Source organism: Rattus norvegicus, chromosome 1, assembly GCF_036323735.1.
Source record: "Rattus norvegicus strain BN/NHsdMcwi chromosome 1, GRCr8, whole genome shotgun sequence".
Taxonomy (NCBI): Eukaryota; Metazoa; Chordata; class Mammalia; order Rodentia; family Muridae; genus Rattus; species Rattus norvegicus.
Window position 1 is genome coordinate 30,334,775 of NC_086019.1, and position 22,552 is coordinate 30,357,326.

The following is a 22,552-nucleotide window of genomic DNA, read 5'->3' on the forward strand; positions in this document are numbered from 1 at the left end:
TTTGCTGCCATGCTCTGGCTTCCCTTCGCTAAGATTTCACAATTCTACCTGTCAGGCCTCTGGGAGGGTGCTATTCCTTCAAACTAAGTCTTTGATCGGTTTTGATCAAATCTCTAAACGTGTAGCACAGAGAACAAAAAACAATAACACGTTAGACCATGTGCAAGCTAGGAAATTAAAGTGTGCTAAACTCTGATGTTTTTAGTTAAAGAAGCCTTTCCAGTTCGTAACTCCTTGGGATTTGATAAAAATGGGGACAGGGTAGGATACCTTTAGAAAATCCCATCAGAGTTAGGTTGCTCCTCTTTTGTTGTTGAAAAGTTGGCTTCACGAAACAAAGATGTAGGAAATGGTTGAAATAAGCAAGATCATTTCGCTCACAAGTAGATATTCTAGAGATCCCAAGGAACATTACCTCAATTCTCACAACAGACTCCAAAGTATTTAGAAATCAGCTTAGAGTTGACCCCAAACCTCCTCATCCTTTGAAATCGCCAACGCAGCTATTTTCCCACCTTCTCTGTAACGCCTCAGAGCTCCTCCAGAGACCTCCAGAATCTCACGAGCCCACCTGCTCCGCGGCGCCTGCACTGCGGTCCACAGCCGGCAGAGGGCAGTGCGCCCGAGCGGTGAACCGCTGCGCAGCCGCGCGCCCCCTCTGCTCGGGATTCGCCCGGAAAGGCGCTCCTCCCCAATCACGCCACATGGCTGGGGTGCGGGGGCGGGGGGGCATCTCTGCGGCCTTCCACTCGGGCGAAGCCTTACCGCCGCCCTATATGCACACACCGGCCTGCAGCCCCTGCCTCTGATGTCTTTTTCCGTGTTCTGAGCCCTTCTTTCCGCACCCCACCTTCCGCTGCGCGCGACCCTCTTCCGGCTTCCACTCGGCTCCCCGGCCTGTTTCCCCTGCTGCGGGCCTGTTTCCGCTCCTGGTATGCTCCCGGTCTTCAGCCAACCCCCCTGAGTTATCCGAAGGAGCTCCCGCGGTCCGGAAGTCCCGCCCCTTCCCTTCATTTCTGGAACTTTCTCCCCAAATGTTGCAAGTTAGAGGAGTTCAGGTTTCAGACAAGGAAAGGAGGTCTCTCAGATCATTCCTACCCCGTTGGCTGCAAACAAAAGAAGGGAAAAATAAGAGAAGGGGAGAGAAAGGTAAAGAACGACAAGTCTTCTTAGGTTTAAGTGTTGCTGTGGGCAATATCAACATCGTCTATCAAAAACTATTAAGATGTTCGTGACATAATAGAGATATGAAACTAAAATATAATCCTCCATTGGAATCATTTTATCACAGAGAAAAGCCTCAGATTAAGTCTTAGGTAGCAGATAACAAAGATAATGCGGTTGAAACATTTTAATCAGTAACTTCAAACAATAGCAAGTGGGAGGTGTCTGTCCCTAGTTGGGCAGACATAATTTGAGTGTTTTAAAAGGGACTTCAGAGTTCAATAAGCAGAGAGCTGTAAAATACAGCCTGTTCATCAGTGGAGAGGCAGCTAGCCCAGTCAAATTTGTCAGTTTGTTTACCACCGAAATCTATCCTACAGGAACTGGAGGGTAAAAGGCTTTGCCTTTCTTGGGTGCTTCTTTTGTCCTTGGGAATGTCCAGAAATCTGTGTGAGAGAGAGATGTATACTCGAAAAGTTTGTTTTCTGGTAACTCTTAAGAAAGGGAACTCTATGCTTGATGATGTACACTTGTTACACCAGCACTTTCAAGGATACCTTCAGCTCTGTAGAGTTGAGGGCCAGCCTGGGCTATTTGAAATTACGTTTTTGTTTTTGTTTTTAAAAAAGAAAGAAAAGGGGAGAAAAGAAAGATGGGTGTCCAGAGATCATCTCTTGAATGTCAGTTTTGTTAGCTCTGTGCTTTGATTTGGGTGGCACTCTGGTGTTCGTAGATTTCTGTAGTTATCATAGGTAATAATCAAAGAAATAACATATTTCTGGTAGGATGAATATAATGTGGAAAAGCAGTGGAGCAGAAATGATGACCAGTTTAAATACAAAGATGTGTGTTATAAGGAAGAATCAGAAATCTAGGTTAGCAGAGCTGGTAGGAAAAAGCCATTACTAGACGTGTTTAATTCCAGTACTTTTTCAAAAGGCAGAGAGTTTATTCTAAAGGGAGGTTTATGTTACCTCCAGTTCTGTTCCAATATGGTAGCAGTTTTATGAAGGTGTTATAGTAACAGACCAAAGTTATTTTCCAAATACTTTGATGGGAATGTGAGATCATCCGGGTGAAAGGAGCAGGGAAGTCTCAGATCTTAGGTCTCAGAATTTGTAGGTCTCAAATGATAGCTGACAACATTCTTAACAGTTCTACAGGTGGAAGCGATAAATTTGTCTATTCCGAAAGATTACCCAATGACCGTTGAATTGTTAGGTCACATAGAGAGGCGATTGCTAATGATTATTACGCTAATGATAGCCCAAAATAAATTGTCATTTGACCCTGAACCTGTAACATTCCAGCCTATCGACAAACATTGAAGGCTTTAATCAGGTGCAGAAGAGTCAGCGTTCCCTGTTCTTTCTAGATACTTTTGTCATAGTTCCCTACAGTTGCTAGGAAGGCTCATTTCTAGAATCCGATGTAAATGGATTGAGTAGTAACCAGGAAATCAGTCTTTTGGAGAAAGGGGTATCTAGTAAAGCCCTAAGGCAAAACTCCAGAATCATATTGTCAAAATTTACTGGACATTATGATTTAAATCTGCCTTATCCTTTTCTCTATATTTGTATAACGTGACATAATAAGAGTATCACCTAAAATTAATCAAAATTCTAGCCTAGCAAGGTGACGACAGTAGCAGAGGGGAACAGAAAATGTAACCTATCAAAATTGTTTTTTTAAAACTAGATTGTTTTTCCAGACTGGATGGCTATTTATATTTAGAGTATTTAAAATAACTTACTGTCTTTTAGTTTCAGTTTTTCTTTTGCCTGATATTATTTCTTACATTGTAAGCAGTATATACTGTTGAACAGAAAAACCTCTTGACAATAGTAACTTGACAGAACTCACTTGTCACTTTTTCCCTGTGACTGGATGTGTATATTGTGTTGCAGGCAGCTGTTCAAGATTGAAAGCCCTTGTTCCTCTTGTGTAACTCTCCGATACTATCTTTACTGAGTAGACTCCTATTAGATAGTATACTACCCCGTCCTTTGTCAGTTTTCCAAGTAGTTCATGAGTTGTCAGTTCTCAAAAAGTTTACCAGCATGTTGAAATGGAATGGGTAAAAGGGAGGAAAAAAAAGTTAAAAAGAATTTAAAAGCATCTTAGGAGTTTGGGGTAAAGAAAAAACTGAACACTTGGTGAACTGAAGTAACCAAATCATTGTTTATATTTCATATACAATCCCCTCTATATACATATGTATGATTTAATCATTATAATAATCAGGAGTCGCAGAACTTAGGGAATGTATAGACACATATATATGTATAAATATGTAACACATATATGGAACACACATATCAAACAAACATGTATATACTTGGAAAATATATATAAAGGGAATTTATTGGAATGACTTACAGGCTTCAGTCCAAGTAACCCAACAATGGCCAGGTGTGAATAGAAAGTCAAGAATACTAGTTGTGCAGTCCCACGAGGCTGTGTGTCTCAGCTGGTCTTTTGTATGTTAGAATCTCAAAGAAGAAAGCTTCAGTGCCACCGAAGAAATAGATGTGCTAGCAAGGTGAGGGCAAGCAGGCAAAGACTAAAACTTTCCTTCTTTCGTGTCCTTATATCTGCTTCCAGCAGAAGGTGTGACCCAGATTAAAGGTATGTTGTCCTGGGGCTGGGGATTTAGCTCAGTGGTAGAGCGCTTACCTAGGAAGCGCAAGGCCCTGGGTTCGGTCCCCAGCTCCGAAAAAAAGAACCAAAAAAAAAAAAAAAAAAAAAAAGATATGTTGTCCTGCCTCAAGATCTGGATCAAAATGTTGTGCTGTTCACCTCAAAGCACTGACCCATTTCAAACCCTGCAGACTATTTCTTACAGATGTGCCCTACTTTTCTAGATCAAAGTTTATTCTAGATTTAGTCAAGCTGACAACCAAGAGTAACTATCACAATCATTATCTTGAATAAATGGAAATAAACTTTTAAACTAAACTACATAAAATGAATTTTTAACTGCTTTGAGAAAACAGGAAGGTGACAGATAAGTGGATTGACTCCAGATACTTAGTTTGCACTCCCTGCAACCTTGTAGAAAGCCAGAAAGCTTGTTACTAATACTCCTAAACCACCTAGTTTTCCTTCCTTCCTTCTTTCTTCTTTCTTTTTCTTACGACCTGTTTATCTCTATGCACAGCATGTCATTGTAGGTGTCGTCTTAGGGTGAAAACAGCTTCTATTGTAGTAGCTTTTGTGCTAAATAAGCAAATACCAGGGAGGACCTGGGTAAAACTTCAGTCAGTCAAAGTGCTTACTTCACAAACATGACAACCTAAATTTGATCCCCAGAAATCACATGAAATACTGAGCATGGTGCTGGCCAGCCAGTCTATCTTAACAGGACACCTTGTTTGGGGGGGAGGGTGCAGCATTCCTGAGCATGACACTTGAGGGTTTTTTCTGGCCTCCATGTGCCTATATACCTGCACACTTGAACACGTATACACACATGCATAAAAATAACTTTCAGTGTTAATGGGCTATTTATTATCAAGTCAACAGTTGTCCACATATTAATACGACTCAATTGGCAAATAAGTTGTTTTAGTTTTCATAAACACAGACCCCATTACAACTGATGTCCTCATCTCTTGACACAGTGTTAAACTTGTTTTCTCCCTGTCTTACCATCATATATTTTTGTAGTCAGAATTTTATTTTTTTCCAGAACTGAAAGTTCATGACAAGGATTCACATATGATCAGCAAAGATTGTATCACTAAGCTACATTCCTAATCATATACGCAGAGTTTTTCAATATCTACTTTTCTTAAGAAACTGACACAAGCAGTGTTGAATTACGTGGCTCGAAATTTATTACAATGTGCTTATTTACTTCCTTGTGTTTTTCCTTAACTTATCTTCCATTTGACATCTCTTCCTTTCTGTAGTAATAAAAGGTCCTTGCGAGTTTCTTTAACTAAAAGAAGCATATGATTCTCTGCTGCTTTACTTTTTATATTTAAAATATAGTATGGTACTAGTCATAATAGGTAAAAATATAGAATTAGCCAAGATGTTTGTCAGCAGATGAATAAAACATGTAGATACACAATGAAGTCTTATTCACCTGTAATGAAGATGAAATTGTGGTATTTGAAAAAAAACTAGAGATCATACTATATAAAATAATTCACACACACACACACACACACACACACACACACCACAGAGGAATGTTTTCTTTCTTTATTCAGTAGGGGAGAGAAAGACATGAAACTGGAAGAGGAAAGTTTCGAGGTTCGAAGGAGAGTTAAGAATAAGTGATAGGCGAATGTAATGAAAGACGCTGTCTGTACATATGAGTCATCAAGAAAATCTCTTCCTGTGTATAGTTAATATATGCAAAGGAAAAGAATGTTTAAAAACAATAAAACGCATAATGCATCAGTAGCCACTGGTGCTTGTGTGTTTTAATGTAGATCAAAGTATTCTCTCCATAGCAATCTAAACACCTGTATAAAAATCGTTGTCTCTTTGCCACCTGTCTGCCATTGCATGATCAACTCTGCCTTACCATGTTCTTCTACCAAGATGTGTTGCCTCACTATAGGCCCAGAAACATGGGCCAAGCAATGTGAACTGAAACATCAGAGCTGCTATAAGAACAATCATGCCTTTGTTTACTCTGTGTCAGTTGGAAGGCTAAGAACAGAAACTGAAATTATACTCTGTTGTTGGGACAGTCACAAAGCTGGGGCCAGAGGAAGTGGGCTTTCAGGTGTTTTTTACATCATTATGTAGACTTGGGAATCCACTTTGGTACAGTGGCTCCTAGAGAAACAATTAAGACTTTATTTTAAAATGTTATGTGAAATGGCCAGGGTTAGAAGAATCCAAAAAGCTCCACTACTGTTGAGACTAAATTGGCCAGGTTGGTTGGCCCAGCCATGTGGCAAAACCAGACAAATGCTAAATTTCAATTCCCCTGTAGGGAGTTTAACCATCTTATGGAAATGGAAGTTCAGCAAAATATTGTTCATGAAAATGTTCACTAGTTGGTTAATTTTACCATCATTTGTTAGAGTTTGGGTGTTTATTTTGTTTTTGTTTTTAGTCTTCTGAAACTGTGTGTCATGTAGCACAGGCTATCAAGAATCTACTCTGAAGCTAAGGCTGGCTCTAAATTTCTGATACTACTACTACTTAACTTCTGGAATCACAGACAAACATATAGGTTTTTCAGGGTTTTTGAAAGATTTTTTTTGTTGTTTTGGGGTTTTTGTTTTTTTCTTTGTTTTTCTTCCTTTTTTTTTCCAGGCTACCTTGGAGTAATTTCAGAAGAGTTCAGCAAACCAACAGATGCATTGCAAACACTTAACCCAGCCTTTTACCTGAGAGTCTTTTCAGATGACCTAAAAATAAAGTCAGAAGACTTAGATTATTCTCATTAGGTACATTAATAATTGCCAGTAAAACATCTGACTCAAGGCTCTCAACTCTTGCACCAATTCCAGCAAAAGAATCTTGGGAAACCAGAGATAGCAGCCCTTAGAGGAGAGGAGGAGTCTGGGTATTGTTGATTGTGTAGAAAGAACAGGTGGCAAACTGAAGATAGTGCCTAGGCAGCATATTTTCCCCACCTGAAAAAGAAAAGAAATTAGAATCTTCTTACATCTGAAGTGCAAATTAACTCATATGGGTAAAAAAAAAGGGTATATAATCATAAGTATGCACACAGGTTCTTCACATTGATCTGATAATTTTAAATATGGTCCCAAAACATAGGCCACTCAAGAAGAAAAGTAAATAGGATTCCATCAAACTGAAAAATCTCTTTACCACAAGAATTAAAAGATCTGCAAATGAGAGATTTTTATGAACAATACTAAGACAATCAAGGTCCAAGTACTGCTCAGCTTAATAGAACTTCCTTACATTTTAAGATAAAGATGGATTCTATTCTTGAACACACACTTTCCAAAAGAATGTATACAATTGAGCATGGTCATGAATGCCTATAGCCCTAGTACTCAGATGTGAAGGCAGAAGGATCACGCATCAGGTTTGAGTTTGAGGCCGGTATGTACTGCATAGAGACGGCACCACCAAAGAACAGGAACAAAATAAAATCCACAAGCAAAATGAACACACAAACACACAAAACGAATCCACAAAAATATATAAAAATTGTTCAGCTCCACTAATTTCCAAAAGGCTAAATAAAACCCAACTAAGCTACCACATCATACTTCTTGGGACAGAGCAACAGGTGTTGATAGGATATGAAAGCTGAGAGAAGCCCTGAACTATGTTTGTAGAAACTGAAGTCATATGACTATTTGGAAAATAGCATAAGAAGTGCCTTACATCTTGTAAGTCTGGGTTTTTAAACAAAAATCTCTTGTAGATACAGAAGAAAATGAATCACGCTTCTATTTCATTGAGGCAGCCAAGATACAGAATTAATCTGAATGTCCAAGGCAGGACCAATACCTAAAGAAAAGTTATGAAAATTTTAATGTATGACTTTAATACTGGGACTTGTTTTGTATTCAGAGTGACATGAAATAATCCTGCCTCTGATTCTTGGTGCTTGCTTGTTTGGTTGGTCACCAAAGATTTAGTGCAGAGCTCCTGTTATTGCTCTTCAGAGTAGCTAACTTGTATCCATCAGATCTCTATATCATTCCCTAAACTCCTGGGTAAAAAGAGGAAAAGGTTTATTATTTTATCTTGTGCTGTGAGGGGTATTAGTCCATTGTCACTTGAGGTCATTTCTGATCTCGTAGTGAAGCAGAACTCCATGTAGCATTCAGAGAATATGTTGCAAGTATCTACTTTCTGCAGGACAGCAAAGGAAGAAGAGAGGAATGGTGACTGGGGGTGAGAAGGGGAAGGGAGAGGAAAAGAGAGAAACCTGTTTAATAATCTCAGTGATAGTAATATGATACTTCATAGCTTTTTATACAGCTACTGTATAAAATACTGTACAAAGTCCAGTTTTTCCAATCTCTCTGCTTTGCTTTTTACTCATGCTCCCCCTGTAAATATGACTGAAGGCAGTCAAGTGATAAAAACCAATGTCACAGCCTGTATCGTGGGATCCCTTGAAATTTTCTTTACTGGGTAGATGAGTTTAGTCCCTTTAATTTTCTCACAGTTCTTATGGCCTGAAGAAAATGCAAACAATTCTTTGCTGAAATTTATCATGTATGCATTCATCATCTAATGAAATGGCATGTGTCAGAATACCCACGATAGAATACTTAGAGAAGCATATGCTCCGGGTGTTGTTGCACACTCCCTTAATCTGGTCTACATAATGACTTCCAGGATAGCCAGGGCTATGTACAGAGATCCTGTCTCAACAAAAGAAAGAGAAGAAAGAAGGGAAGAAGGTAGAAGTAGTTGTTACTTTCAGAGGTCTCTGTTAGAATATGCGGTGCAATCCTAGACAGAGTACACCATTCACAGGTTTTGTGGGCGGCTTATTGGCAGAGGACAATAAGGGGGTATGAGAGGGAAGACGAAAGAGGAGCAGGAAGAGGACGGAGTGGGGGGTGGCTGTGGGCCAGGAAATGGGTCCTGGTCACAGAGGGGACTAGCCAGTCATTTAACCTCATGTTAGAGGCAGAAGAACAACATGCTAGTGGGAGCAAGTGACTAAGAAGAGCTGTTTATTTCATGACCAACCAGAAGCCAGGAATGTCAGCATCTGCCTCGTGTTCTCTTTTTCTATGTTGCATCTTGAGTTTCCAACCTACACTATTAATACCACCCACATCCTGTAGGAGTCTTCGCTCCTCTGTGAATCCTTTCTGAAAACATCCTCAGAGACATGAAGACATCCAGATGAAAGCCTCAGTCTCATAGGTGATTCTGCATACAGAGAAAATGACAATGAAATTTAAATGTCACGAAAAATCCATCTCAAATTTCTGGTAAATTCCAATAGTCCATTAAAATATAAATACAATCACCAGTTCAATTACTGATGAGGCAAACTGTCAAAATTTAGTCATTTACCCAAAGTGCTTCTTTTAAACACTGTTTGCTGGGAGTAAAGCTCCAACATGAGCTTTGGAAACTCATTTCGGATATAAACTAATGCTGTTGATAAAGAACTATTCACCTAGGATGAGAGAGGGCTCAGCAGGGTTCCTTTAGACACTTACTTCTCTGACCTCACCTATACTTTAACCTTTGTCACTGTATGCTGACTGCTTTGTGATTTTTACTGTCCCTGGACATGAATTGTCCTACCTTTAATGCAATTAAATTTGAACTTTGTTTTAGAAATAGTTGGAAGATTGCCCTGATCCAGAAGTACTTCTCTGATATCTATCTTGTCTTCTTTAGCCAAATTGCTATAAGCAGTAACTTGATGTCTTTCACTGCAAACACCTACATTGTTTTTAACACCAATCACGAATTAAACTCTCCCACACTCCATTTCAAATAAAGTTAATACTTTGGTAGAGAACTTCAGCCATCTCTGTTCTAAAGTTATAACTATTTCTAAGGAAAAGGAATGGGAGTTTTCCTGTGGGTTTTATATCTCTTTCCTTTACATTGAGTATTGGAAGGAGATAGTAGCCTACAGCAGTTCTGACTTGCTCTTCAGAGTGGAAATCATATCCCATGAAAATAACCTAGTCCAAGAGTAACCTAGGCATCAGTCTTAACCAGTTACATATGTCCATTATACCTCTGCACTAAGTAGATAGATGGCAGGAAGAATGAATAGGAGTAGACCTGCTAATTTGGCAGCTGGAATTTGTCCTTTATAAAAACCTAGCCAGAGTGTCTGATAGATGGCAACATCTGGCACCTTACCTGGCAACTGCAGGGAGTGGAGTGGTGACATGGGAGCTATGTACTTGGTTGTCTTTGTTTTTTTGTTTTTTTTTTGTTTTTTTTAAAGATTTATTTATTTATTATATATAAATACACTGTAGCTGTCTTCAGATACACCAGAAGAGGGTATCAGATCTCTTTACAGATGGTTGTGAGCCACCATGTGGTTGCTGGGAATTGAACTCATGACCTCTGGAAGAGCAGTCGGGTGCTCTTACCGCTGAGCCATCTCTCCAGCCCGGTTGTCTTTGTTTAGAATGAAATCACCCCTGGGCTGAGCTAGCAGAAAGCAGCTGAGGAAATTGAGATTCAAATGTCCCCTAATCCTAATTGTTCCTACTGAGTTATAGTAGATTTTTCCTCTAAGAATGTTAAAAAAAGAAGAATATTGTCTGCTCTTATGTGAATTTCCATACACACTTGTTGGTTATGTTTTTATGGATAATTTTTCCCAAGTATGCCTGTTGTTTACCAATTATGGGGTAGGCCTATTGCTTTTACTTCAGGAGCAAAGTCTTAAATATGTTACTATAGAGGATGTAGCTTCAATCAAATTGAAAAGAGTACAGATGATTAATAACTAAAAAGGGGGCTAGAAAGGTGGCTTAGTGGTTAAGAGCACTTGCTACTCTTCCAGAGGACCTGCATTCCCTTCCCAGCACGCATGCCTTTTAGCATACAATTGCCTAGAACTACAGCTCCTGGGAAGCCAGTGCCTTCTGGCCTTCCAGCGAAACTGTGCAAATACAGTGCACGTAAGTTTACCCAAGCACACACAGGTATACATAAATAAATAACAAATGCACACCTAGAAAATGAAACCAGATTCTTGTGATACACAAAATAAGCAAATTCAATACTTTAACTTAAGGATAGTAATATTTAATTATAACTCCAAAATAGCTGATATTATTGATTAAATACTTGAGAAAGTATTGAGAAACACTGAGAAAGAAGAGTAAAGTAGTATTTTTGGCTTATATTTGTTTATTGGCCTTTCATTAATCTGTGGTGAAAATATATTAATGAGGTTAGAGTAATACTATAAATTATTTTAGATGTTATTATACATACTAAAAGAAAAGAAAAAACCTTTTAAGGAGAAAACATGCCCCTTGAAGTTTGGAAGAGCGAGAAAGTTAAAAGAATTCACCGTGAATTATGTTTTTGAGACAGTTCCTCAATCTGGTCTTGAACTTGGTTGTTGCAGAGACTAAGAATAGTGTCAAGGGTAGTTGTGTCCCACAAGATTGGCCAAAGTACAGTTTCTGGTTATGAAAAAGTTAGGACAATATTTACTGGCAGAGGAGCAATAGAAGGTAAGGGTCAATTTAAGCTGGATTTGCTGTCTTGCTGAACTATTGATCCCCAGCAGTATGTCTGAGGAAATTATATATTCGAATGCTCTGGTTTGTCTTCTCCCTAGCTCCAGTGACTGACCCAGTATCACTAGATACATAATGTTGCTGGAATTTCCAACCCCAATAATCCCATATTAAAAAAAAAAACCAAATTCAGTAAACCCTAGCTATATGCCTAGATTGGGCAGACACTACACTAACATTCCCCAGCTCTGAGACCCATGCACTTTCTCCTGGCCATGTGACTCACATCCATCCCTGCTTCCTCTTCCTCTTCCATCCTCTCTCCTTCTCTCTCATCCCCTTCTTCCGTCCACCTCACCCCACTCTCAGCCCTCCAGTCCCACCTTTCCCCTCCACTCCCCAATCACAGGCTCTAGCCTTTATTGACCAGTTAAATAGAAGGGTCACATGAGATCACCTGAGTGTATGATGGACTGCTCGTCAGGGGCAACCTCTCCTGACGAAGCAGAAGTGACATCAGAATACAAACATCATCAGGACAGCCCACAACAACATGATATAGGCAAACGGAGTCTGGCACCACTAGCCAGTCTAGGAAGTCATGTATAACGTGCAAGGCATCGTATCAAGGCAGTAATTAGAGTCATTTACACTTGTCTCCACAGCAAGGCATTATGTAAGGTGTTGTGAGTAGGGGCTGTCAACATGCAGGCACATCTGGCCTGTTGTGCCCAGAGATAAATCCCAAGAGTGTCAGTGACAAAGATGTAGTGACTAGCGATCGGAAATCATGCTGCCATGTGCAGACATTATGGCTCTGAGGAGTACATTGCCAGTGCCTGCTTCCTGACAGAGGTGTATCAACAAAGAAACCAGCTTGAATCCTGCTCTCCTCCCCAACATCTTAAGCTACGGTTATCTTTGCTTATTGGACTATAAAAGAAGGGACTGATCCACAAGCTTCAGGAAGTGTTTTGATGGTAAACAATTATTTTTGGTTAGAGACTGTGGAAGTTAGACGAAGAACCTAAAACAGGTTACCATGGAACTAGGAGTCAGAAGAGGAGGAAAAGGTAAACTTCAAGGTATCTTTGGGACAAAAAACCAAAATGTTGAACTAAAACTTTACAAGAGCCTTACAAGTTCCAGTCAGGACCATCGTGGTCCATACAGTAAATACTGGGCATTCTGAGGAAAAGCAAAGACTGACCTGGCACTTACTAGTCTTCATGGGGTGATTTTGGCAGTGTTGGAAATAAAGAATAATATTCCAAAGGCTGTAGAAAGGAAAAGCACGGGAATAGGCGCAATGAGGGGTTTTCTGAATATATAAACTGAAGAGCTAATGTGCTACAGGGATACATGCAGATTAAAGAAGCCTGAAGGACTGGGGCTGGGGATTTAGCTCAGTGGTAGAGCGCTTGCCTAGCAAGCGCAAGGCCCTGGGTTCGGTCCCCAGCTCCGGGAGAAAAAAATAAATAAATAAAGAAGAAGCCCGAAGGACGAGGCCAGTGAACTATAACGGGAAAAAATGAGCAGGAAAGAAGGTTAGGTGGGGAAGGAAGGGAACTTGGAAGTCATTCTTGAAGCTGAATGGTACAGGGCTGTCAGACTGAGATGAAATGGAAACCAGAGGTCTTAAAGATAATTGAGCTTACATAATGCTGATAAGACTCATGACAGCTATTAACAAGATGGAAAGAAATGTCTGGCGTTAACAAGGAAGACAGAAATGGCATGTTGGTCTGTATACAATGATATGTCTCTTTGTGATCCTGGCATGTAGAAAACCTCTGAGTCTGCCTACACTTACAACTTCCAGCTTGTTTATGACTTTCAGACTGTTATGGCTCTGAAGTCGTTCAGAGATTTACCAGTCTGACTATGAAGAAAGTTTAATAACAGGCTTATTAAAACTGGCCAGAACAATGGATACTGGTTAGCTCTATAGCTGACACACACAGCTCACACAGAGTATGACCTGGAATTACATTAATGAGGGACTTATCCAGTCAAAACTCAAGGTTATCGCCTTTCTGCCTTTCTGTAATCTGTTCAATTTCAACATTTTCATTTGTTTCTTGTTTCTTCCAAAGAGACCTTATAGTTCAATTTTCCCTCATCTTTTGTTTCTCAGTTCCACAGAGAGGTAAAACTCACAAGGATATGGACTTCCTGCCTGCTTGTAATCACACACATATTCTGTGTACTCAGGGCAAGCAAGCTTATTTACAGAAGCAAAATCAGGCATCTTTGTTGTCTTAAATGACCAAAGCCCCAAGCACTCCAGGAAGTTATCTGTGGTTGGACAAATGGGGTTTACAGATTAGAGGCTTTTTTAAAATATAGATTTTATAAGCACAGTAATTTAAACTGAAATCATGTTAACCATCACATAGACAAGGAACTAAATGACAAAAAAACAAAACAAAACAAAACAAAACAAAACAAAAAACTGGTTAGGCACCAACTTACAACAAAATAACATATTTACACACCGAAAACTTTACACGTGAGCTGTGATTTCTTTATAAAGAAAAAAGACTTAAGTCCTAAGACTTAAATATAGTGCATTTATTCCATGGTGGTGGTGGTAGTGATGGTGTGTGTGTGCACACGTGTGCATGCATGTGCGTGTGTGGGTGTGAGTGCATGTGCGTGTATGTGATATCCAATGGAGCTCTTTTTACCTTTACATTTGCAGAGACCCCTATATGAAGATCCAAAGTATAAAGAAGAAAAAGGAAGGGCAATACTGTTCTTCCCTCAGCAGCGATGATCTTTTCTTCTTTTAAGGATGCTCTCCCTCTGCTTTTCCATATTTAGTAACACCAAGGAATCATAGTGAGATGCATTAATAACAATGGCAGGTTTATATAGTCATCTCTGAAGGCAAAAAGTAAAAGAGATATAGCAAACATTTTAAGTGAGGCCAGAGGAACCTTTTCAAAGTTATCTGAAATATTTAGACAGTGCTTTCTAATATACTCCTGACTATAGCGAATGCTATTTTCCACTTTATGAAACCCATGACATATGTCTCTGGGGAGGTGGCAGGCTCTGCTCGGGTTTACTTTGGCACCTTGCCTTACCAGCAAATTGGGAGGCAAGGAGCTGGGTCTCGTTTTAATGCTGTGCAAGCCTTTCATATACTTTTGACTGTGTAGCAAGTCTTGTAGCTGCTCTACAAACAGTATGTGTGTGGAGTCCAAGGGAATTGAGAGGAGCTGGGTAAGTCATAAACCTGGAGACAGAGCAGTTGGGCCCAGCATTTGATTATTTGGAGTCCAGAGAAAAAGGCTCTGATCTTCAGACCTCCATCATACATTGTGTATTTTAAACACACAGCCCACAACTTGTGTTTTTCATAAGTGCAAATAGATATTAATTATGTGGGGACTCATGCAGCCATGAATACCCTGAAATCTCTTAGCATGAGAAAAATATTCTATACTAATATCAATATTTGAAATTCAATCTGCTTGGCCCCCAAAGCTGAACTCTTCATACAACTACAAATATCTTCTCCCGCTTAAACAGGTTAAAACATTTTGCATGAGTATTTTGCCTTATGTAGCTAAATATGCACATCATGAACATTCAGAGTATCTGCAGAGGTCAGGAGAGGGTGTCAAATTCCTGGAACAGGAATAACAGGAAGTGGTGAGCTGCAATGCAAATACTAGGAACCGAAGCTGGTCCTTAATAAGAATAGAAGTGTTCTTCACACAGCCTCATCTTTGACCCCTTCAACAGATTAAAAACTTATGCTTTCTTGATCAGCTCATGTTTAGACAGCCATGTTGGCAAGACTTTATGGGTGTAGCTTCTGCCATTGCTAGGAGATATAATATCACAGCAAACTCACAGATCCTCTGACTCTTACAGTGCTTCTGCTCCCTCTCCTGCAGTGTACCCTGTGCCTTAGGTACAAGAATTGTATAGAACATGTACCCATTGATTGAGCTCCACAAGTCTGCATGGTGATTGGTTGTAGTTTACGGAAATGGTCCCTATCTCCTTGATGAAGGGTAAGAATTACATTTATTTGGACAAATAAGGACTAATATTTAGAATATAGTTGGGAATTAAGCTGGTTTAGTAAAGTGGTGATTGTAGATTCTCCTCCAAGATCCATGAGACTTCTAGCACTAACCATGTACTAGGTTTCCAGTATCAGGTTTGAAAACAGCACCCCCCCTCCGCCCTGGTTATACACAGGTCTTAAATCTAATTAGAGAGCCACTGAGGTTTGCATGCTCCATGCTGGCCATTGTCGTAGTTTGCAGGAGAATAGCTGGGTAGGACTATTGATTACTTTGAAACCTTTGGAAGATAGCACTATGCTTTTCGGCATCATCGAAGCTAGTCCTCAGGGAGAAGACTTTTGGTCTGTTCAAGCTCAAGGGCCTCTGGCTCTGTGTCTGAACTGCATAACGTTTTCAACAATAGACATGCCTAAGTGGAGCGGGGAAGGGGTAGCCACAAGGCCTCAAGCCTATGTAAAGACTAGAGGCAACTACTAAATACTGGCAGTGGAAGAGAACAGTCTCACCCAGGGAAAAGCACACCAGTTGATTTATAATACAAAATGGTGGACCCTCAAAATATACACACAAGTACCATTATACAGAAGGAGCAAGCTATATATGTATATACATGCATGCATTTAACACCAAATTTTAAAAAAAGAAGCCATAAATTTGAAAGAGTGCAAGAAGTAATTTATGGGAGGCTTTGGTGAAAGAAATGGGAAGGGGAAAAAGGATGTAATTATGTTACTGACAAAAGTAGAAAAAAAACAAAAAGAAAATGCATTTTTTTTTCATCTGAGGGACTCATATTTTGAACATTAAATTCTCACTATATTGAAAATGTGACTTTTTTATTGGATATTTCCTTATTTACATTTCAAATGTTATTCCCTTTCCCGGTTTCCTATCCATAAGCTCCCTATCCCCTCCTCATTCCCTTCTTCTATTTTTCCAGTTCCCATGAGTTTGAGACTCTTCCCCACATTTTCTTCTCTTAGTTTGAGTGTATCTGACTGTTGTGGAGGTCCTTGATCCACTTGGACTTAAGCTTTGTACAGGGTGATAAGCATGGATCGATCTGCATTCTTCTACATGTTGCCCTCCACTTGAACCAGCACCATTTGCTGAAAATGCTATCTTTTTTCCATTGGATGGTTTTAGCTCCTTTGTCAAAGATCAAGTGGGTATAGGTGTGTGGGTTCATTTCTGGGTCTTCAGTTCTATTCCATTGGTCTATCTGCCTGTCTCTGTACCAATACCATACAGTTTTTATCACTATTGCTCTGTAATACAGCTTGAGTTCAGGGATAGTGATTCCCCCAGAAGTTCTTTTATTGTTGAGGACAGTTTTCACCATCCTGGGTTTTTGTTATTCCAAAAGAATTTGCAAATTGCTCTTTCTATCTCTATGAAGAATTGAGTTGGGATTTTGATGGGGATCGCATTGAATCTGTAGATTGCTTTTGACAAAATGGCCATTTTTACTATATCAATCCTGCCAATTCATGAGCATGGGAGATCTTTCCATCTTCTGAGATCTTCTTCAACTTCTTTCTTCAGAGACTTGAAGTTCATGTCATACAGATCTTTCACTTGCTTGGTTAAAGTCATACCAAGGTATTTTATATTTTTGGGACTATTGTGAGGGTGTCACTTCCCTAATTTCTTTCTCAGCCTGTTTATCCTTTGAGCAGAGGAAGGCTACTGATTTGTTTGAGTCAATTTTATACCCAGCCACTTTGCTGAAGGTGTTTATCAGCTTTAGTAGTTCTGTGGTGGAACTTTTGGGGTCACTTAAGTATACTATCATATCATTTGCAAATAGTGATATTTTGACTCCTTTCTGGTGTAATTCTGATAGGTCTGCCTTTATATGTTACTTGATATTTTCCCCTTACTGCTTTTAATATCCTTTCTTTGTTTTGTTCATTTGGTGTTTTGACTATTAAGTGGCAGGAGGAATTTCTCTTCTGGTCCAATCTATTTGGAGTTCTGTAGGCTTCTTGTATGTTTATGGGCATCTCTTTCTTTAGGTTAGGAAAGTTTTCTTCTATGATTTTGTTGAAGATATTTACTGGCCCTTTAAGTTGGGAATCTTCACTCTCTTCTCTACCTATTATCCTTAAATTTGATCTTCTCATTGTGTCCTGGATTTCCTGTATGTTTTGGGCTAGGAGCTTTTTGTATTGTACATTATCTTTGACAGCTGTGTCGATGTTTTCTGTGGTATCTTCTGCCCCTGAGATTCTCTCTTCTATCTCTCCTATTCTGTTGGTGATGCTTGCAACATCTATGACTCCTGATCTCCTCCCTAGGTTTCTATCTCCAGGGTTGTCTCCCTTTGTGCTTTATTTATTGTTTCTATTTCCATTTTTAAATTCTGGATGGTTTTGTTCAAGTCCTTCACCTTTTGGTTGTGTTTTCCTGTAATCCTTTAAGGAATTTTTGTGTTTCCTCTTTAAGGGCTTCTACTTGTTACTCGTGTTGTACAAGGGAGTTGTTTATGTCCTTCTTAAAGTCCTCTATCATCATTATAAGATGTGATTTTAAATCTAAACCTTGCTTTTCCAGTGTGTTTGGATATCAAGCATTTGCTTTTGTGGGAGAACTGGGCTCTGATGATGTCAAGTAGTCTTGGTTTCTGTTGCTTAGGTTCCTATGCTTGCCTCTTGCCATCAGGTTGTCTCTGGTGTTAGCTTGTCTTGCTGTCTCTGACAGTGGCTTGACCATTCTGTAGGCCTGTGTGTCAGCACTCCTGTAGACCTGTTTTCTTGTTTTCTTTCCGGCAGTTCTGGGAACAGGTGCTCTGCTCTCAGGTGCGTAGGCACTCCTGGCAATTGACTTTCAGCTCTCATTGCAGGCAGGAACTAGAAGGGTCCTGCCCCTGACAGCTCCTATGTCCCTGTGCCCAGAGGGCCCAGATGGTAGTAGGGAATTTCCCTCTTGGTTCAGGAATGTGAGCAGAGGGTCTCCTCTGATTTCTCAGGAGTGTCTGTACTTCTGAGGGTCCAGTTCTCTCCCCGATAGGATTTGAGTTCAGGGAGCTGTTTGACCAGTTCAGTTCAGTTCTGGGTGCAAACCAGAACCGCAGGTACCTGCCGCTGACTGCTCCTATATTCCTGTGTCCAGAGGCACTATTCATTTTCCTCTTGGGCCAGGGATTTGGGCAAAGGTGGGCAAAAGTGGCAGTCTGTCCTGCAATCTCAGTATGGTCTGCATTTCTGAATGTTCAACTCTTTCCACCACAGGATTTGGGAGCAGGAAGCTGTGGGATGGGATCAGTTCAGTTCTAGGCACAGCCAGAAACCAAAGACAATACATTTTATTGCGTAAAGTAATAAAGCATTATCTTATCTACATCTGAGTTTTACACATTATTGTATTTATTACTCTAAATGATGAGTTTCAAGTATGCTATGACATATGGGTACTTTTTATTATATGTATAAATTATCAACACTTTTTATTATTGAACTTTTATTTTAAAAGTATATTATTAAACTTTTGACACTGTTTACCCAAACCAATCATTATATATGAAGTTGAATTTATGCAATCATTTCTAGGCTTGCTATTTGTTTGCTGTCTGTTTTGTTTGCTCTGACATACAGTATTTCAGGTATGACTTATTTGTATGAAGCATTGCTAGGTAATTGGGCAATCTCATCTGTCTTGTTATTTTTCAAAATCTTAACTTTTCTTGGCTGCCTAACCATTTTTAAGACAATTTTCTAAGTTCATAATGGACTAAACTAGGATTTTGAAAATTTCAAATTGTATATACCTGTAATGTGAGGAGATATCACATTATTAGTTATATATAAAACTATTTTTCATATATTTGAAAATATGTGAAATATATGAAAATATTGTATTTTCACAGTGTTTTTATTTTATGAACTAGGGTCATCTATTCATTTTATTGGGCTTAATTCTTGATATCCTGTAATTTTTTATGTTCTTATGGGTGGCATTTGTAAGACCACAGATTTTGATTTTGTTTTCTTGACAAAGGTCTCATGTAGCCTGGGCTGGCCTCAAACTCACTAGAGAGCCAGTGTGGCTTTGAACTCGTAATTCTCTTGCCTCCACCTTCCAAGTTCTGAGATTTTAGTCATATGCCACCATGCTCAGATAAAACTTTTGTGATTTGAGTATGAGTTGCCCCCCAAAGATTGCTATTAGAAGCTCGCTTTTCATCTGGTGGCACTATTTGAGGGGGTTTTCGGAACTTATAGTAATGGGACATAGCTGGAGAAAGGAAGTCATAGGTCTTTGAGAATATCTTCCCCTAGTTTGTTCTTCCTCCTCTTCCCATCCTTTTCTTCTTCCCTTCTCTCCCATCTCCTTCCTATTCTTCATAAACTGAAGACCCTCTTCTACTATAGGCCCCTTCAACCAAAAACACATGCACACACATGCATACTCACACATATACACATACCACACATACACAAGCACCCATGTATATCACATACAACACACAAATATATACACATACATACCACATACACATAGCACACACACACATGCACACAGACACACACATACCATACATACATGCACATATACAAACAAACATACACACCACACACATATATACACATATGACACATACATGCACATGGACACACACACATACACAACTATACACATGCATCTACACACACAGCCCTACACACATTCACACCTATACACACACACTCCTCTATCTGTACACTCATGCATTTTTTTCATCTTTGCCTTTCATATTTCTTTATGTTTTCCTCATATTTGCTTCCAGAATTGAGCATTTTTTTATAATTTTTGAAAGGATATTTTTCCTTTGTAGATTTTGCCTTGTTACATGGTTTTTAGGTTATATGGTTCATTTTAGAAATATTTGATATCTTTTCTAGCTCAATTATTTTTCTTATGATCTGTATATTACATGTTGCTAAAACCATATCCATAATATAAATTCAATGACTATCTTTCTTTCTGCTATTCATATTGTTTAATTTTCATATCTATGTATATTTGAACAAAAAATTATTCAGTTATTTTATTTTCCTCTTCTGCTTCAAACATTTAAAATAATTAACAATCTATAGGCAGCTGAGTAAATCTGGGAGTGAAAGGGGTGTCCTTCCTCAGGGAAGAGCATACTGATTGAATGTCTAGTGCCAAATGCTCAGCCCTGAAAACATAAATCCAGGTGACATAATTGACTCAACAGATTATACTTGAGAATATATACAAATACATATATGCATGCAAAAGCAATTGATGAAAAAGAGGCCATGAATTTGAGGGAGAGTGGGAAGAGGTTTAGGGGAAGATTTGGAGGGAGAAAGGGAAGGGAGAAATGTTATAATTAAAATACAATCTTAAAATAATAAAATGAAATAAATATGCTTTTGTAATTCCAAGCAATGAAAAGGTTTTGGACTTATCTTCTTAATCATTGAAGATAGAACTTATTAGAAGTATATCCTTTAGGAGGATTATTCTGCCAGATACCCAGTGTTCTGCCACGGAAGAGATCTTATAAAGTCCTCTGTTTGGCTTTCCTGGGGAACCTATATTTAAATAGAATTCCTAAACATCTTGCATTGTGTCTCTGTTTACAAAATCTCAGGGTATCATCCCTCATTGCAAACTTCCTGGTGAATGACTTCACCTCATTTACTATTTTATTCAGGTTACAGCTCTTCAAGGAGCACAAGGTTGTTCAGTGTGGGTAACATGTACTGTTATCTCTTTGGAATGATCACACCCTCCTAGTCTACTACCATTGTAAATGACCTGCTTCTGATTGCCAAAGGCCTTTTGCCCAATGTTCGATCGATTCCCTGCCCAGTCAACAATTCACATATTATTGGAAACATTAAATCACATTGGGGGTTTATTATAACATTCTTTTCATCTAATAACTTTTTAAATGTCAGTTCCACATTCTCTGTGGGTTCAGATCCACAAGGAATATCTCATGAGGATCAGGGGCAAACCCCTTATAATGCTTAGGTGTGCTTATCTCTATGCTTTGAGTTATGGTTTGTGAAACTTTTTTTTCCAAATCTGAGGAAACACTGAAATACATCCATTATGTGTACTATTATTCACAAAACAAACAGGAATTCATCCCCAAAGTCCATTGAAAGCCATGGTCTTATTATAAGTTGACTCCTCTGTCCAGGGAGATCCATGAAGTTGAATATTATTACCGGTCACAAGAATCTCTAGTCTGAACCACACTGCTGAAGGTATCAGTGGTGGGTCAGGAACATAGACCTGGTAGACTTCACAGTGTGCAGGAACCGTCATCATCGTCAGTAAGGGAATCAGCAGGAGGGTGGGATTGTTCAGTTTGTTGCACCAGTCTTTCTAGCAGCCAATGTGCCCCATTTTCTTCCTTTGAAAAAATACAAATGTAACGTCGTCTCCATCTGAGTACAGTGTCAGGCCCATGCCATTTCCTGTCACAGTACCCTCCCATTGCACTGAAGCATATGTAGTGGAAGTATGAGGACGCCAAACATTCTGGACATTCCACATAAGTCTACAATGTGACATGCACATTATTTAGAAATACTACATTGTTGTCTCAAGTTATTACTATTTTTATGATGTAAAGAATGAGATTGTTTGGCCAATGGTTCCTGTGTGAGACCTGTAATCTGCCTGGTATACAAGTCTGCTGTGGCATTGCCCTCACTAAGGGGTCCGGGCAGTCCAGTATGAGCTCTTAAATGTCCTGTAAAGTAAGGAACAGTACATTCTCTTAAATTAAGTTGTGCTTGCATAAATAATTGCAAGATTTGAGAAGTAGCTGTATCTAAAAAGGCAAAGTTTCAAGCAATTGTAAACCAAGAGCTGTATATTGGCTATCAGTGTATAAATTAAAAGCTTGAATTTTCAACATTTCAAAAACAGTGGCTACAGCAGATGAATCAATTATTTGTGCTGAAGTTTAAGGAAACTCAAGAGAATAAACATGGGATCCAATTATATATGCTGCCTTCCCATTAAATAAGCTATCTGTAAATACAGTAAACACATTCTCTATTGGCTATATACATACATTTACAGGACATACAAAAGCATGCATAGAGACAAATTATAACAACTTGTCTTTTGGATAATGATTATCAGTTTTGCCTGAAAAGTTTGCACATGCAATAGGCCAAATATCAGTATTCTTCAATAACCAATTTCTTTGTTGTT

At 39.1% G+C, this 22,552-nt stretch overlaps 1 protein-coding gene across 4 annotated transcripts in view; it reads right to left on the bottom strand.

The window, feature by feature from the left end:
* Positions 1-21,183, bottom strand: part of Echdc1 (ethylmalonyl-CoA decarboxylase 1) — a 50,990-nt gene extending 29,807 nt beyond the window's left edge. For 2 of the 4 annotated variants that reach the window (XM_006227746.4, XM_063266065.1), the window contains exon 1: positions 516-21,183. In XM_006227746.4, the coding sequence (XP_006227808.3) occupies positions 516-1,014 (499 nt within the window). In that variant the 5' untranslated portion in view covers positions 1,015-21,183. Of the gene's footprint in view, positions 1-415 lie in introns of all 4 variants that reach the window. The other 2 variants (XM_006227747.5, NM_001007734.1) reach the window with 2 other exon arrangements.
* Between the last annotated feature and the right edge of the window lie 1,369 nt (positions 21,184-22,552).